The sequence below is a fragment of the Fusarium poae genome (assembly GCF_019609905.1).
Source record: "Fusarium poae strain DAOMC 252244 chromosome Unknown contig_1, whole genome shotgun sequence".
In the NCBI taxonomy this organism is placed as follows: domain Eukaryota; kingdom Fungi; phylum Ascomycota; class Sordariomycetes; order Hypocreales; family Nectriaceae; genus Fusarium; species Fusarium poae.
The window spans coordinates 1,184,511-1,201,531 of record NW_025408659.1 but is presented as its reverse complement, the minus strand read 5'-3'; the positions used below and the strand labels follow the sequence as shown (position 1 = coordinate 1,201,531).

The window sequence follows — 17,021 nt, the reverse complement described above, 5'->3', positions numbered from 1 at the left end:
TCTTAAGGCATTGTAACTTCTCCAGCGTTTCCGTCGTCATCGAAAGCCTCTGCGTCGTCAGCGTTAACTTGGCTAGGCTGAACCAGTGAAGTAAATAGTGCAAAATACCGTATACGATATTTTTTCAGCGCCACACTGCACTGGATTGTTTAGGAATTCGGTGCACTGCACGGCATACGGTATTCCACTATATTTAAGTAATATCGTATCGTAATATCATATCGCACGGCGTGCGAAGAGCCACATGGCCTAAGCATGAAACTAACCAAATCGAGTAAGGCTGAGCTTCAAGATCGTCCCGCGGACCGTAACAAGATGAAGCTATTCAGAGCCAACATATAAGATTATACTATTGCCAGATAACGAGAACGATCGGGAAAACGTTTTCCTAGATCCCGCTCGCGTATTTTAAGGGTTTGCTTAAGCTACATAGTTGACCAATTTAACGTCACTCCTATTGCTTAGGTGTGAGAATGAAGTAGATCTAGAGGTCAAAAGAAAACTCCACAGATCCAAGCATTGTGAGTTTGAATTGCTTGCATACTATCTATTGCTCGTAATATCAGGTATAATGTTAGAAGTCCCCTTCTGTTCACCTTCTCCAATGATAGCTGTATCTAAGACAAGCTCAGCATCGTCAACCCAAGCCAAGTTGTGAGTCTTCGACCAGGACTTTATGCATTCAATTGCCTCAATTATATCAATCCCTAACCTGTTCCTGCGATCTTGGAGGGTGATTTTTGTATCGGAGAAGAGACGTTCTGGCTCAGCAGACATCGCAGGAATTGACAAAAGATCCAGCGCCATTTTGGAAAGGTTTGGATAGAGCGTTTGTTGTGTATCCTCAAGCCACCACCTTCGTACATCCTTGACTTTGATTCTTGGGGCTGATATATAGTTCTGATACTCGTCGAATAGGGTAGGAAGCTCGGAATCCTCATGTTCGTCTTCCCATGCCAGAAACGAGTTCTTCGCTAGTGGCTTTTCAACCAAGGACTGGGCTGACGACTCCGCTGACTTGGCGACTGGTGCGTAACGAGACTTCCAGAGATCTTCTACGGCAGTCTTATTGCTCTCAATCCACTCAGGATGTTCTTCCCAGGCGGTGTCAAAGTAGTGCCACTTACGATGAGGGCTGAGGACAATAGCTCCAACATAAGCAGATGACCGCTCTGTAAGAGTGTAATATGCGTCGAGTTTCGCCCATCCAGCATCAATACAAGGCGCCATAAAAGCGTCATCTGCGTACTCGATTTGTGCAGCATCAAATTTGCTAAACAGGAAGTCCATTATGGGTAGCGTTCGATCGATTGCATGCGCGTGACCTTCTGCAGCCTTGGTGGCATCGGTGAATGATTTGAGGAAGTTGCAAATTTTTCCAGCTCAGCCCAGTCTTGTTCGGAAACTAGAGACTATTAGTGTTGTCCTCTCAATTGGGTATATAACATACGCGAATCAAGCTTAAGGTCCTTCTCCTTTGAGCAATAGTAATCAATTTGATCAGCGAGCTCAATGGCTCTCTCAATCATGTAGTACTTTGAGTTCCATCTTGTATCGTTGTCACGAAGAAGACCCTTTTTCTCACTGATCTCTTTAAACCTCTGTATCCGTTGTGGACTACATCGGATAAAGACAACGATGTTGTGGAGCTTGCCAAGAGGACCAGCCTTCCTCCACTTCAATATATCAGCGTCTGAAGGCTTGATATATTCGTTCGTAGTATCCTTTTTAACCTGATTTTTCGTAGGGGCTTCGCCGGGTGCGGTTTTTGGGAACATGAACGCATGCGCTGCTAGATTAATGGTATGACCGTTACAACGAAGGCGGTGATGTTTCGCGTCGTATATGATATTGTGCCTCTCATTCAACACTATTAATCCTTAGTATTGTTCTCTCAATAAATGGATAGAGACGTACATTTCTGTAGAGAGTTCATCAACGTATCATTCGAGTCTGCATTGTCTGGAAACAAAGTATCCAATCTGGGTGACAATTCCGTAGTCCTCGACGACATTCATCACAATATGGGCCTGATTCTCTCCTGAATGCCTGCCATGTACCTCTCGTAAAGCAACACAATATGAAACCAGCTCGCCATTACTATCAATGAAGTGTGCAACAATACCAAGGATACCAAGCTTATTTGGAGAGGACCATATATCGATGGTGAAGTGTATTCTTGAGATAGCTGATTGGAGAACTTGTCGTATACGTCGTTTTTGCGTCCCAAACGTTCGCACCACCCACTCGCGAATCGTTTGATGTGATGTAGGTAAAATCGAGAGAACTCCAGGATTGAGGAATTTGAGCAAGCTAAAAGGGCATAAGATTAGTATATGAACCATTAATATTAAGTATGTTAGAGCACTTACGCTCGAAAGCTTTCTCTTGTTGGCATACGAAGTGCAATCCCGCAGTCTGCAATCCACTCTACATACAGTTGCTCAAATTTATCAGCGTCAAGATCTGTCGTTTCGTCATCGTGTCGACGGCGTTTGAGGGGATTCGTGTTCTGAGACATCCGTGAGAAGGCTTCCTCAAGGTGATTCCGTGTTTTAGCAGCCCTTTCTTCATTAGGCGTTAATATATCGAGAGTAGTGTGAGATTTAAGGTGCTTGTAGATGTGTGCCGTGCCTCCATTTTCGAGATATTCGGCAGGCTTCCCTTTACAGTACTTGCAACGCCATATAATCTGACCTTCCGTATTACGGACGATCTGATTCCTTCCAAAGGGCGTATGATCCCATATCTTCGACGTACGCTTCTTCTTCTTAAATTGAGAGGCTAACAACGGTGAAATAGATGTCTCTCCGACATCAGAATCTCCGTTGTCGCTGATAACTCGACGAATCAGGGGCTAGGGAAGTCTGGGATGATGTAGCCGTGAAGGAAACGCTAATGCCTGGGCGCTGAGAAGTCATTATTTCGTAGAATAAGACTTGTTGATGAAGTAGGGAAAGATTCAGGAGCTGACACGCTTCGTGTAAGGGGCAAAGGCCTTATTCGTTCAGAAGTGTTCTTGGGAACCAACAAATTGATTATATTAAAGAAAAGAAGAACTGAAAGCTCTCAGAGAGCTGTCGAGCTTGTTACATACTCAAACACTTAGGAGTTTGTAGCGAGGCCATTATTTGGTGGTGTTATTACTATCGGCATCAGCCGAGTGCAGATCAACGTCCTAACCAGGTTACACTTCATTAGTAAAAAGTTCTGTAAATTGGGATCTTCATACTGCTTCATATATGGGGAGAGACCTCATATTGATCTAATTACATAGTATTTGTACTATATTTGATATCATATTTATACGATATTTGAACGACCATGCACTGTACTACACGGTTTCCGGTGTTGCTTGCACTGCACGGTATAAAAATACCGTGCAGGCAATACGATATTGAATATGATATCGTCTTATTTACGGCCACACTATTTACTTCACTGCATCCGGAGTCATTGGCATACTTGAAGGCTTACCCAGATCTACTTTTCTTGGACTGCACATACAAAACGAACAAATACGGAATGCCGCTGCTTGATATGATTGGTGTTGATGCCTGTCAGCGATCCTTCTGTATCGCCTTCGCATTCCTTAATGGCGAGGCTGAGCAGGACTTCATATGGGCCTTGGACCGGCTCAGGTCCCTGTATGAACTCTGCAACACAAGGTTTCCATCTGTTATTCTGACTGACCGTGATAAGGCCTGTATGAACGCTGTAGAGAGCTGCTTTCCGTCTTCGATCTCTCTGCTATGCCTGTGGCATGCGAATAAGGCGGTCCTCCGCTATTGCCAGCCAACATTCGTACACCATAAGCAAGGGTCTGAGGCCTATCAGCAAGGTCTGAGCGATTGGAATGACTTTTTCAACCACTGGCATTCGATTATGAGGTCATCAGATGAACAGGCATTTGACCAGCGCGTACAAGAGCTTGAAAAGCGCTATCTGCCTCAATATCTCGAAGAGGTTGGTTACATCAAGTCCAACTGGCTCGATCCGTACAAGAAAAAGCTCGTTAAGGCCTGGGTCGACCAGCACCCTCACTTTGGTAATGTGGTCACCTCACGGGTTGAGGGTATCCATGGGCTCCTTAAGAGCCACCTCAAGAAATCTACGCTAGATCTCTTCGAGGCGTGGAGAGCTATGAAACATGCGCTTCTTAATCAATTATCTGAGCTGCGATCCAACCAAGTCAGGCAGCAAATGCGAATACCAATTGAGCTCTCTGGATCACTATATAGTGCCATACGTGGCTGGATATCTCACGAGGCTTTACGCAAAGTTGAAGAACAGCGGAAGCGGCTTATGAAAGAAGACTTGCCTAGTTGTACCGGTACGTTCTCTCGATCCCACGGCCTCCCTTGCGCCCATATTCTCAAGGCTCTACAAGAGCAAGGCCAAACCCTTCGCTTAGAGCATTTTCACTCGCATTGGCATTTAATTCGTCATGGTGTTCATCAGGTGCTATTGGAGCCTCGACACCGATCTGATCGAATAGCTGCCGATTCTACCACAAGTAAATCGCAATCGATCACTCAGAGAGAGCCAAGTGCATTCGAGGCAGTCCAGGCAGCAGCGCAGCCAAAAGCACGACCTACATGCAGTAGATGCCACAAATTAGGACACAAGATGACGTCAAAGGCATGCCCTCAACGGTACGGGATTTTGTATTTGCCATCATCGTCAGCACAGGTAGAAGAAGCAACGCCAGTGGCACTCTCGCCAGCATTATCCGGGGAAGCACGACCAGCAGCAGCAGTATCTGCATCTGTATCATCTTTGCAGGAAGGGGAACCACTGAAAAACCCGTCATCAGGATTATCCGGACACGCTGGGTCTGGCAGGGATGACACTAGCTGCATTGTCGTTAGTATAGAGACAGCAGCATCATCGGCAGTGTCATCAGCAAAACCATCGACACAGGGAGGGACGTCTCCAGTAGCATCATCTTCAACAGCATCAGTGGCGCCGACACTAAGATATGATGACCCACAAGCTATCTATCGAAGATATGTTGCTGCTCGAGATGATTGGTATAAGGCGCAGCCTCGTGGGAGCGTCAAAACTAACCAGCAGTATCGGAGGGCGTTAGGTCTACCTTTGCGGTAGGTATGACAAAGCAAGCTACCAGTGGTGTCTTGATTGGAAGCAGATGGGCAAACTCTGTACGACACCGACCGGATCTAGAGATTGGAGTAAGGAAGAGATGATGGCGTACCTGGATTGGAGTAAAGCAGAAGATGATCGGGTGGAGGCTCAGGTAGCGGCAGAGATGGAAAGCAATCCTTTTTCTAGCAGAAGAGGCATGCGCGACATCTGGGAGGCGGCTGAGAATGATGGAAAAGAGCAGCAGGAATTGTATTCAGCTTAATAATTAGGAATTCATTGCCGTTCTGAATCTCGGGATTCTGAAACCCGCCAGCCTCAAAAGTCGAAATGCAGTTGTGGAGTTGTGCCAAATTGGGGGCTGACATAATCCGCACGCCTACGCGGCAGAAGTGGAGAGGCGCCTAGGCGTGTCCCTATGGGGCCCCTATTTGCACATCGGGATGTGCGCAAAGTCACGTGATGTTAAACGCACAGCCGGATGTGCGTGTATGAGACCCCCGCCCAGATGTTGGGCTTACATAACTCCCTTACAGACGCACCGGGTGCGCACCTATTGGCGCCCCAGCGCGGTGCATCTCATCTCATCGTGGGAGAAACGTGGAGCCATTGAGATATCCAAATAGATCCAAATAAATCCAAATGTGCCCAAATGAAGTCTAATCAAATTCAAATCGAGTCGCCCGTATCCAAATCAAATCCAAGTAGGGTTAATTTGATTTGGATTTATTTATTGACAAGCCTGTCCGAGGCTGCGCAGCCATGGGAACAGGCCTTGGAGTATGGCAGCCAGGTGCGCTTGTGCCGCTTGAGAAGCTCGAGTTGGTCCGAGAATCATGATCATAGCCGAAAAGATCTCTCTGCAGGCCTTCAAGGATATGCATGTCCGTTCGAAGTGCGCTCGTCGCTGTTGCCGACTGTCGCAAAAACTGGATCGTCTTGTGGAACAGTGTTCGGAGGAGTTCCTCATCCATATGAGTGTGAAGAATTGGGTCACGGAATGCAGCTGATAGGATTAACAGGTTGCCCCATTGCCTATAATGTGGTCAGTCGAGGTGGAGGTAGTTGGTGGGGAAAAGGACTTACGCGTGAGCTGTGCCGAAAACATTGGTGATAATCGGCCTCTTGTCTCCGAGACCATGGAAGGCACGGGTACTCTCGATAAGCGCCTTGATGCCCTTTTTGGCCAACTCGGCAACTTGAGGATCGATATCGCCATGCGTTCTGGCTTTGGGGTGCATGGCAGGTGCAGTGATATCCTGTCGAAACTCGGAGCCGACGCTGGGAAAGTTGGGGCTCGATGCATGGTTCTTGATGGAGTGCGAGAACTGCAGAATTTGTTGGATGAATGGGCGATAAGTAATCACCTGGGCTCCCCAGTACTTTGCTCGCAACCTTGCTGCCAGAATATTATCTGCTGGTGGATTATCCTCTCTGAATACGAAACTGGGAGCGACCCAATGCATGCCTGAGACAGCATCAGAAACAACGCCAACATTTCCAAACTTATCCCTGCCTGGTTTGGCCGGATCCTCGGGAGCGTAGAACATGCGGTGGATGCTGTTGAGATGAGTTCGTAGATATAGCTGGCCTGGGTAGCTGTCCAGGATACGCTGGTCGAACCCTTCCAAGAGACTCATGTTGGGGTGCGGCATATCATCTTCGTGCGAGAGCAGGCCTGATGGAGGGAGTTGCATCTCTGCAATGATATCACTTTCTAACTGCAGGCAGGTCCAGAATGCGAGAGAAAATTGGTTGTACTTGGTTTCCTGAATGAACTCATTGTTGCGCTTGATTCGTCTCATTTTGTCCAAGCTCCTGGCATCTTGTTAGTCACATCATCACCTGTGTTTTATTGAAGATCCTAATACCCACGGTCGCATAATGACCTGCAGCTTGTGGCTGGCCGTGTGAATGAAAGCAAAACTCTCCATTGGTCTACCCAGCTGGCCATGATATAACCCAGCAAAGATGTTGGCGTACACATTCTTCATGCTGTACGCGCCAGTGTGGTTGCCAAGGATATCCGTAGCATATGCAAAGTATTCTAGGCCAGGAATCACCTCGTAGTTTTTCGTGGGGCTGCTACCAGCGCCGGAAGCACCCACGCCACGGAATAATGGACCGTTGTCAAGTTTCTTATCCCCTTCCTCCTTCGGTGAGGGTAGACCCGTCGACGAGTGCGATTGGGACGAACATCGCCGGCGAGAGCGTCGATCGGACGGCGGCGGGATGACTCTATTGCTAAGGACAGCATCAGGGACATTATTGCGGTGAAGGCAAACTTTACCCAGAGCCAGAACCGTGAGGACTAGAGCGGTGTGGATGGACCGATCTGGTCGACCAGTGCGAGATGGCGCGGGTGGTGGTGGCTCGGAGCCATCCGGCCCCGGCGGTCGTTTTCTCTTTGAGCCTGCCACTTCTTCCGTCTGCGAGCCTCCTCCAACGGCAAAGGTGGGCTTTGATGTTTGTGGTTTTGCTGGACGTGGCTGTGATGCTCGGAGGTTATCCAGAAAGTGCCTGACCCAATTGTCTAAAAGCTTGGGCTCAATGATAGGGTGCATGTTGAGAATGTTTTTCTTGAAACTTTCCACATACGCCCACGCTTTCGGCTCAGAGAAATCGGGATTGCCATCAACCAAAACGCCTCCCTTGTATTCCACTTGATCAGGAGGGCTGAGTCCACCAAGCTGGCCCCAATCAGCCGCTGGTGAAGGAGATGTGGTATCGGATGAATCGTCCGCCATGTCCAAGTTACCATGGTCGGTCGGTTCTGGAACTTGTCGCGATGGGTGAGTATCTTCACCTTGCCCATAAACCATCAGAACACCTCTGTTTTGTTCTTGGCTGATAGGGTATTCGCTGATGTATCGGACACCTTCGCGCTCAACGTGGTGTTTTGTAAGCTCCCGAATGGAAGGCCATTCCAACAGCAGTCCGGCCAACGTCGTGTGATTAATAGGGATAGCAGGCTCTCCGGGAGGCACAGGTGGACCGGGCTCAACCTCCATTTCATCTTCAGCCATCATACGAAGTGGCATAGATTTCCATGAGGTGTGATCGCGGTAAGGATCGGCGTAGTAATGGTCGGCAGAAGCGCCGTTAGCCACGTAAGGCGATGCTGGCGCGCACTTGTACTCGTCGTCCGCTGATGGTTCTGTCGTTGGAGTTAATGTCGCAATATGCTGGTGCAAGAGGGATTCCATATTGGCCAATCTCTGGTCGAGTCGCTTGAGACCATCCAGGATATCGGCCTGAGTCTTGTCCGTGCTATTTGAACCGTTTAGTGTCCGCATGGTTCAGATAAAGATTTTACCCAACTTACGGCTTAAGGACTGGGTCACGGTATTTGCATTCCACGCCCTTTTCCTTGCAAGTTTGACATGGTTTCGTCCCGTCACACTTGGTCTTCCGCTGGCGGCAGCAGTCACACACCTATGTCCTGTCAGTATTTGTGGACTTCCAAATCACAGAAGATTCATACATTGGAAGCTCGCGTGTTCTTCCTGGAAGGGACATACGACGAATAGACCCTGGAGAATGGCTCCTGGCCTGAGGGGTAGCCTCCATGCTGCTCGTATGAATTCTGATGAGGTACGGGAGTGGGCGGTAGGAAGTTAGGCGCATGGTAGCCGCCCGGTGTTGGGGGCATAGAAGGCGCGCCTTCGTAATTCATATGTCGCGGTGGATTTTCGGTGTATGCGTCAGGGAGTGGAGGTGGTGGTGGGAGAGACGTCGGTGGGAGATGTGGTGACGACGTTCCTCCGAGCACATGACCCATCGAACTAAGTCGACGTTGATCCTCATGATCCCGTTTTATGAGAGTATCCCTTCGGCCGTACGGCGGGTATGGGCGATGCGCTGGATGCGCCGGCAACGGAAGGGGAGGTGGATGTTGCTGTTGCTGTCAGTGATACTCTGGAATAGGAGGATAGCGTTATGGTTCATGATGGCGACGATCGGGGTCCTGATGCGGTCATGCAGGTGCGGCATGAGAAGGCGTTGCCAGTGCTAAAGAAGGTTTGCCTTGATGAAGGAGACCGCCGAGCGGAGGTGAAGGAGATGATGATGAAACTTGAGGATGTGGTTAGGATGTACTCACGCTGGGCATTTCAAAATCAGATTAGCAAATTCAGGATCCTCGGAAAATGACGAGGCATTAAGGCGAACCACTGTCAATGAGGTCTACCAGTGATTGCCTTGTCGGGTTGCACATTCTTTTAAGGGTCGAGATTGACCCTCCCTTGCAGAAATTGCGTACACCTTGGCTACTAAAACAGTATGTCGGTGTAGTGACGAATGTTCAATTTTTTTTGGCTGCGTCAATGAAATACAGCACAATCACGTTCTGTTAGTTTCCCCAACGACATGCAATCCGTGCACTTCTGCCTCATAAGGCAAGGTGACGTCTCAGGACCCACTTGGCGTCAGATGTGCAGCTAGTACGGAGGTCGATCCAGAAAGTTTTGTCCTCGCCTAAAACCTTAAACCCACCCCTACTCGTGACAGGGGTCCCTAGGAAGGTCAGAAAAGGCAAGAAATGCGGTGAGGAAGCAGGGATGCTTAAGATTAGAGTGGACTAAAAGCGGGGATACGTGGATGGTTTAGCGTAGCTATAGGCCCTATGAGATCCGTTCTCCCGGGCGTAATGAACACTACTACTAAGATTAGGTAGCGATCGACGTTTGCTGAACTATGAGGCGTAGAAGATCACCAGCCAACAAATGTACTATGTAACCTCCCTTCACTGTCTCAAATGGTTTGTGGCAATGTCCCTGCTAAACCCTGGCACGCTCAACTGGACAAGGTATCTCCTTGACTGCGCGGGGGCTACCATCGCGTACCGGACCCACCTTTTCTCACGTAATGACGAGGGTACAAGCGGGGTACGGAAAGGTTTGAGAAAGGAATTACTGCCAAAACACTAACGTACATGATAAGCGGGTGCAACACAACATCCCAACATCTCAGATAGAAATAGCGATAAAAACACAACAGACTAACTATATTAAGTAAAATTAATCGCTATATTCTTCCATACACATAGCGACAACTATCTGACAGGTCCTTGCATTATGTCCTGTCTTGCCGCACGCTCCACAGCGCCTTTCCTTCATTCGCGTAGGCCCTCCTTGACCACCACTTGCGCATCAACATCCGTTTGATCAATTACTTGCCTTCCTTCCTCTACTGTCATCACCCCTCCTTTCTGTAGCCGGGTTCTTTTTGCCCTCCGCCGCCGGCTTAGTATCTTATTTGCCTGTTCAAGATCTTGGACCCTGGCCTCTAATAAGGCAACCTTATGCATAACTATCTTTGTTCCCTTGGAAGAAGACCTCAATGCTTCTAGAATCGACTCTGGAGAGCTACTTTTATGCCTTTTGATTCTCCTTTCAAGATATTCAAGCTGAGAGTCGGCTTCAAGGATAGTCTTTGGGGTCTTTGAGACCCAAGGGGTCGAGGGGCTAACTACCTCCTCCACAGGCGTTGGAGTCCGCAGCTGCACATCGAGCTTCGAGATTACACTTTCTGGGTCGAGAGGAGCAAGCCCGGCTCCTCTAAAGGCTGCTTTAATATTTTTCTCTGTCATTGTGGCCTGGTAGGCGGTGTAAAAAGCCGGCAAGAACTCGGTTTTGGAAATGTGGGTTACAGAGCATCTGATCAAATGCTCGATTTCTCGCCCATAAGCCTTCTTAAGCAGACCAAAGGACCCGACATCAAGAGGCTGCAGCAGATGAGACGAATGAGGCGGCATATAAAGCGTGATGATTTTATTTGCCTTGCAATATCTCTCAAAGTCGACCGAGTGGTGACTTTGGTGTCCGTCGAGGATCAGGAGACGATAGCGATTCTTTGATTGCTTGGTAGTACACCGGTCGAAGTGCTTTAGCCACTCGAGGCCTATCTCGTTATCTGTCCAGCCATTAGGACTCGTCGCAATAGCCCAATCGCCCGGGAGGTTGCTTTCTCGGTACCAGTGGGCGAGGTGATATTGGCCCGCACCTATGATGAACGGCGGGATCGCTTGTGTTGAATGTTGGAGGGTTCACCCTCAGCTTTAGGATTAAGGTTTAGGATTAAAGTTTGAAATCCTAAACTTAGATCATAGGACTTTCATCTAGGACTTTCATCTAGGACTCAAGTCCTAGAAGGAACCAGCCGAAGATATAAGGTCTCAATAGTCCTTCGATTTCGAGAGGATGAAGCAATACACACGATTCACCTTAATATCTGACAGCTTGGCCCTCGGCATTGATCACCTGAATGACTGTAATCCATTCCCGGTTTCCAGGCTGCACTGATTTTGGTCTTCCACGCCTTTCAGCACCTGTGACGACCATTCCGCTCGCAATAACGCTCATCATAAAGCCAGTCTCGTCAAAGTTGTAGATTTCATCAGGTCGGATGCCATACTTCGCAATTACATTTGCTACGAGCCTAAACCAGTTGCGAATAATGGTCGGATCTTCACATTTGGCTCTCCGGTAGTCATATTTACGGGGAAAATGCGTCTTGAGGTCTTTGTGTCGCTTGACGAAGTTAGAGGCCCAGCGCTTGCCGACAGGCGGCGTCTCGCGGTCGGCGAGCAATCGGTTAGCCATCTCCTCAACACAACGCAGTCGCGGGGGAAACCCTCGCGAATCCAGATCGAGAATGAACTGAACTATGATCTGTTCTTCTAGATCAGATAGTTTGCGTGATTTTGGGATAGAATCACGCGTAGAAAGGATACCCTTCTGTCGGCGATATAAAGTCTAATAACGGACCTGGTGGATGCCTGCGGCGCGTCGGAGACTTAATTTTGGGTCATTTTGAAGGGCACGAAGTGCAAGAAGAATCCTAGCCTCAATATTTGGGTCTGACATATTTGGTGGTTGAAAATTAATTGATTAAGTTGAGAAGATGTAAATTGCGGGATTTTTTGTTGCACTCGCTTGTCTGTTGCACTCGCTTGTCTGTTGCACCCGCTTATCATGTACGTTATAGAAATCATTTTGAAGAGACCTATGACTTCTCAATCAATTCCCGGCGAGGCGCTTAACGCTTCTGATCCAAGTAGCTATACCACAGAGAAAAACAGCCGCCGTGAGCAGCCTAACGATGTTACGTGCCGACCGGTCTTCAACCCGGCCACAAGGTGCGGCGCCTACTTCCTCCCTATGGAGATGCCCTCTCGCGAGCTTTTCCAGATTTTCCTACCCTATTCCTTAGTTAAAACATGGGTTCAATATGTTACGACCCAACTAATCTCCACCCACGTGAGATAACATACCCCACGTTTTCCACCACTTAGAATAGACCTACCCTATACAAGTCGAACGGACCCCATTCGACTTGCATGACGAACAGAGTCGAACCGACCTCGTTCGCCTTGCATGCCTGTCGAACAGAGTCGAACCGACCTCGTTCGACCTGCATAACCTCATGTATATATACATTCGCTTAGCACTAGATAGTACGATGGCCTACCAGCTATCAACAAAACTTCTTTACCTGAATACGCCTGACCCGCTCTATTCACTATTAAGAGACGTGACACTTGCCAACATAAACCAGTACTGTGACGGGTGAAGGTTCCCAAGGGATAAACTAGTCCGTACTGGTTTATGTTGGCAGAGTCGTAGGGCGTTGTCACTGAGCGTTGCGAAGTGTCACGTCTCTTAATAGTGAATAGAGCGGGTCAGGCGTATTCAGGTAAAGAAGTTTTGTTGATAGCTGGTAGGCCATCGTACTATCTAGCGCTAAGCGAATGTATATATACTACTGGTGTTGTGGTGGGAGCGACGATGTTTGAGGTCGTCGTCGGTCCTGGAGCGACGCGGTCCTGGAGCGCCGTCGGTCCTGCAAGTGTCGGTCCTTTATTGATTGGATATGGTGATGGGGAAATTGTGGGGTAGTGGGAAGTGAGTGTGGGGTACACGTGACGTAGCCGCTCAGATCGTAACAAGTACGGACTAGTTTATCCCTTGGGAACCTTCACCCGTCACAGGCGAGAGATGACAAATGCGATGGCGGTATTTCTTATAATACTTAATTGGAGGCAAGATTATATTAAAGGCAAATAAGATTTAAAAGTAGAAGTAGAGAGAAAAAAAAGATAGTCTAGAGATAGACTTAGAGGAAATATAATGATTAATAATTGTCTAGGTTAAGAGGGGAGGGGAATATATAAAGTACTACTTTTACCTATATCTTTAAACCTAACCTTGGAGTAAAAACCTAGAATTAGGGAAAGTAGGAAACTGATAGCCTCTTTTTTAAAATATTAAATAAAGAATAAAATTAAGGAAAAGAAAAACTAAGAGATAGAGAAAAACAAGAATAAAAACAAGAATAAAAACAAGAATAAAAACAAGAATAAAAACAAGAATAAAAACAAGAATAAAAACAAGAATAAAAATAAGTAGATAAGTGAGATATAAAGGTCTAAGTATAAAAGATCTATAAAAAATAAATTCAGAAAAATAGAAAGACTAGTGTGACGGTGGCAGTGCCCCCTCTGGTGCACAGGGCACTTACAGAGGCTTTAGGCCTGTCACGCGATAAAATTGCCCCTATAAATAGCTAGCTATAGTGGATAGAGACCTGAAATTCATGCCTTTTCCTCCTTACACATACAGGGGTGCCTTGTGGTTATTGTGTGTTATTATTCCTTCAAACTAGATATACCAAGGTCTAGGTTAAGAGATTTTATTAAGAGAAATATTAATTTAATATATAAAAGATAAAATAAATAATTGATAGAATATTAAAAGAGGAAAATGTCACAGACCAAGACCGGACCTGCCTACCCTAGAGCTACAAGTGGGTTAGATCACGTGGCGATACGTTATCGCTGAGACTTTAGTTCACCGACTAGATAGATCCTGAACGTAGCTCCTCGAGCTACGTCTTGTCAATAGTCTGATCCGCCTGCAGTGCCTATCCGTAGCAATAGATCCCGTTCCGCCTGAAGCGTTCCCCGTTCACCTGTATTCCCGAGACCAGCCCGTGACAGAAAATTGGAAATTTTTGCTTATTTATATGTTTCTTGTCCTGGGCGAAAACCTAGAAACTCCTAAAATCAGCTGAGGCAACAGGGTAGTTAGGTTATCTTAGTTAGTCCCTATCTGTTGAATAGTGTCAAAAGGAAGCTCATGGAAGTAGCTTCAAAAAGGCTATTGTCATCAAAGATGACAGTTGCCACCTATTGCCACAGGCTTAGCAAGCAGCTTCTAGTTGATTCCACATAGCACAGAAAAGACATATAGAGCCTGCTTTACACCTCAAGTAGAAAAGGAAGAACAACATAATTCACCTCAATATCTGACACTATCGTGTGATGTGGAGGTTGCGAAAAGATTTAAAGTTTTGGCAGGGTTGTAGTGATAACATGGGCAGTACGAGGGGCCGGGGGCCGGAAGGGGCGGTACAGACAGGGGATCATCAGGGGCCATAAAACCAGAAGGGCACCCCGCAATCTTAGGGCCAGCGATTTCCCTACTGTCAACCACATACTGTGATAGAATGGGCATGCGACAACAGGCGACGACAATGCACGGCATGCATGAATTATATCCGACGAAGACAAAAGAGATAATAAATAATTATACGACTTAGGGCGATCAAACGATAGTTCCACCGGGGCGCATAGAACGCTACGATATTGACTGCAGTGGCTGGTATTGGTATCGGTCTACTGAGTAACGGTAATAAATCATCGTCTTATGGTTTCTATCTAGGTCGGTACTTGCTATTTGTAGCCAGAATCTTAGTTACGTCGGGTATATACCATGAATGCTCCTTCTTTTTGGTATCTGCCATGACCCTAGCAGAGGGTTCTAAGGATACCGCTGGCGCTATAAGGATACCAGAACTGTCTGAACAGCCTCTCCTCATCAGGTATTAAGAAAAGGAGGGACTTCCTTCGATAGTAGGTAGAGGATAGCGAGATAGATAACTACCCTCTAGGGCATACTTGAATTGGCCTGGTTCTGCAGTGAAAACTAGACCTTGTTGTGATGTTCGCTTTAGAACTGGTTGACCCGATTGGTTCTTTACCAAAAGCGAGGACTTTTTAAGGGGGAGCTGGATGTACCTGTGGGTCAAAAGAAAAAAGAGCGAATCAGAACGCCGGCGTAGTAATGGCCAAAAGAAAATCATTTACTCGTTGGCTAGCCGGGAGGAACGGATTTGAGAGTGAGACCAAAAGAACCATTTGAAGTGGCACCAATCTCTGATGAAGTAGCCGTGTATACAGTGTTGAACACTTCCACCTTCTCTTTTTAAAATTCAGAGTGAAGACACTTGGGTATACAATTCTACCTCATAAGCAGATGTGTTGTCTTGGTAGGCCTAAACAGATTACGGAGATCGACGTGGCAAGAAGAAAGTCAAGAGGAACTATGGTCATCGTCAAAGATTGCTCATGTCTTTCAAGTTACTGCTACCATCTGAGGACTTCTTTTCGTCACACTTCGTATCCCCTTTTGTTCCAGAGTAAGCTGTTCCAGCGCCCATCACTGCACCAGCAGCCTGGACGATACCGTGAACGACAGGAACTCCATACCCAGCCATCCCATAGCTTTGTAGTATTGCAAAACTGCTTTGTGCCGCGACATTGCCGATTCCGGCGTGCACGCCTGCAGCCACAGATCCTTTACCCCAGTTAGAAAATACACGAGAATCAGGGCATAGTACTATCTGACCTGCAGCTATTCCGTTCGCCCCAAAGCCAGCAATCGCAGCAGCTGGCGCGGCTACCATGATACCGGCTGCTCCCATAGCTGCCGCAGCTCCAGGGTTCTCTTTCGCGTACTGGAAAGTACTGTTCGCAGCCTTCTTCTCTAGTCAGCAGTTGGTACTCAGCAACGGGCAACTTGAGTGCAACTCACCTGGAAGAAGTAGGATTTTGCGGATCCCAACATGGTTGTCGTCGATAGTCAAGTCAATCTACTTGTGTATCTCAGACACAGAAACTGAGTCTCAAGGTGTATGTAAACGATGGTGAGGGCGGTAGTAATCCTGTTGAGGGGAGAAGAAGATGATCCCCCAGGATATAGGACTGCCGGCAATAAATCTACAGGCTGTCAAGGACGTGTCAGATATTAAGTTGTATCGTGTGTATTGCTTCATGCTTTCGCAATCGAAGGGCGATTGAGACCTTATATCTTCGACTGGTTCATCCTAGGAATTTAGTCCTAGAAAGTCCTCAATGAAAGTCCTACGATCTAAGTTTAGGACTTCAAACTTTAATCCTGATGTTGAGGGTGAACCCTCCAACATTCAACAAGACGGCGCCTATTCATTCAGACAGTGCGAGCTGGAAGTACTCTCAGATATACATATGCTTGAGATGTGGGGCTACCCTTCATTAACGGCGATTATTGTAGGAGAGTTTCTATTCCGCCCCTTAAAGGACCAGGTCAGTGCTCAACGAGTACAAGTCTATTACGCCCGGTAGGCCAACGCCCAATGGGCTCTGAAGCTAAAGGTACATACACTTCGCTAGTTGTTGCCTTATTCTCGTCAAGCCCATGAGAATCTAGCCTTGTTCTTTCTAATCTAGTCACCGCTCTTCTCCTTGACCCTCCTAGATGTTAGTAGTAGCAAGCCAACTTGAAGCCCATTTCCTTCAAGTGTTCAGTTTCCTATCTTCGGCGGCTGAAGCGATGCCTGCTGTTGACCATTTGAGGGCGTTCGGGGGTTATCGGTTAGTGTTGATAAAATGCTGCTATTTTAGGGGCTGTACACTCACCATTAATCCTGTGCTCGGACCAACATGTGTCGGAGCCTGCCTTGTTTACCCTAGCGAAAGGGCTTTGTGGCTGCAGCCGGTCAAGCTGGCCACTTTCAAGCCTTCGACAGGGTTTGCAACGAACCTAAAGCCTGCAGCGTTCTACATAAGTAAAGTAAGTAAATTTTTCAGGCTTACT

At 47.3% G+C, this 17,021-nt stretch overlaps 2 protein-coding genes across 2 annotated transcripts; both read right to left on the bottom strand.

Moving 5' to 3' along the window:
• Positions 1–4,649: 4,649 nt before the first annotated feature.
• FPOAC1_013131 (uncharacterized protein) lies at positions 4,650–8,782 on the bottom strand (the record flags this gene model as incomplete). The annotated part of the gene is made up of 6 exons (XM_044857473.1): positions 4,650–4,974; positions 5,845–6,141; positions 6,193–6,924; positions 7,069–8,376; positions 8,432–8,541; positions 8,591–8,782. 6 exons carry the CDS (start codon positions 8,780–8,782, stop codon positions 4,650–4,652), a joined length of 2,964 nt encoding a protein of 987 aa, XP_044701656.1.
• A 6,478-nt stretch (positions 8,783–15,260) lies between these two features.
• Positions 15,261–16,013, bottom strand: FPOAC1_013130 (uncharacterized protein; the record flags this gene model as incomplete). The annotated part of the gene is made up of 4 exons (XM_044857472.1): positions 15,261–15,367; positions 15,531–15,743; positions 15,795–15,927; positions 15,981–16,013. The coding sequence occupies 4 exons, from the start codon at positions 16,011–16,013 to the stop codon at positions 15,261–15,263; spliced, it is 486 nt and encodes a 161-aa protein (XP_044701655.1).
• Between the last annotated feature and the right edge of the window lie 1,008 nt (positions 16,014–17,021).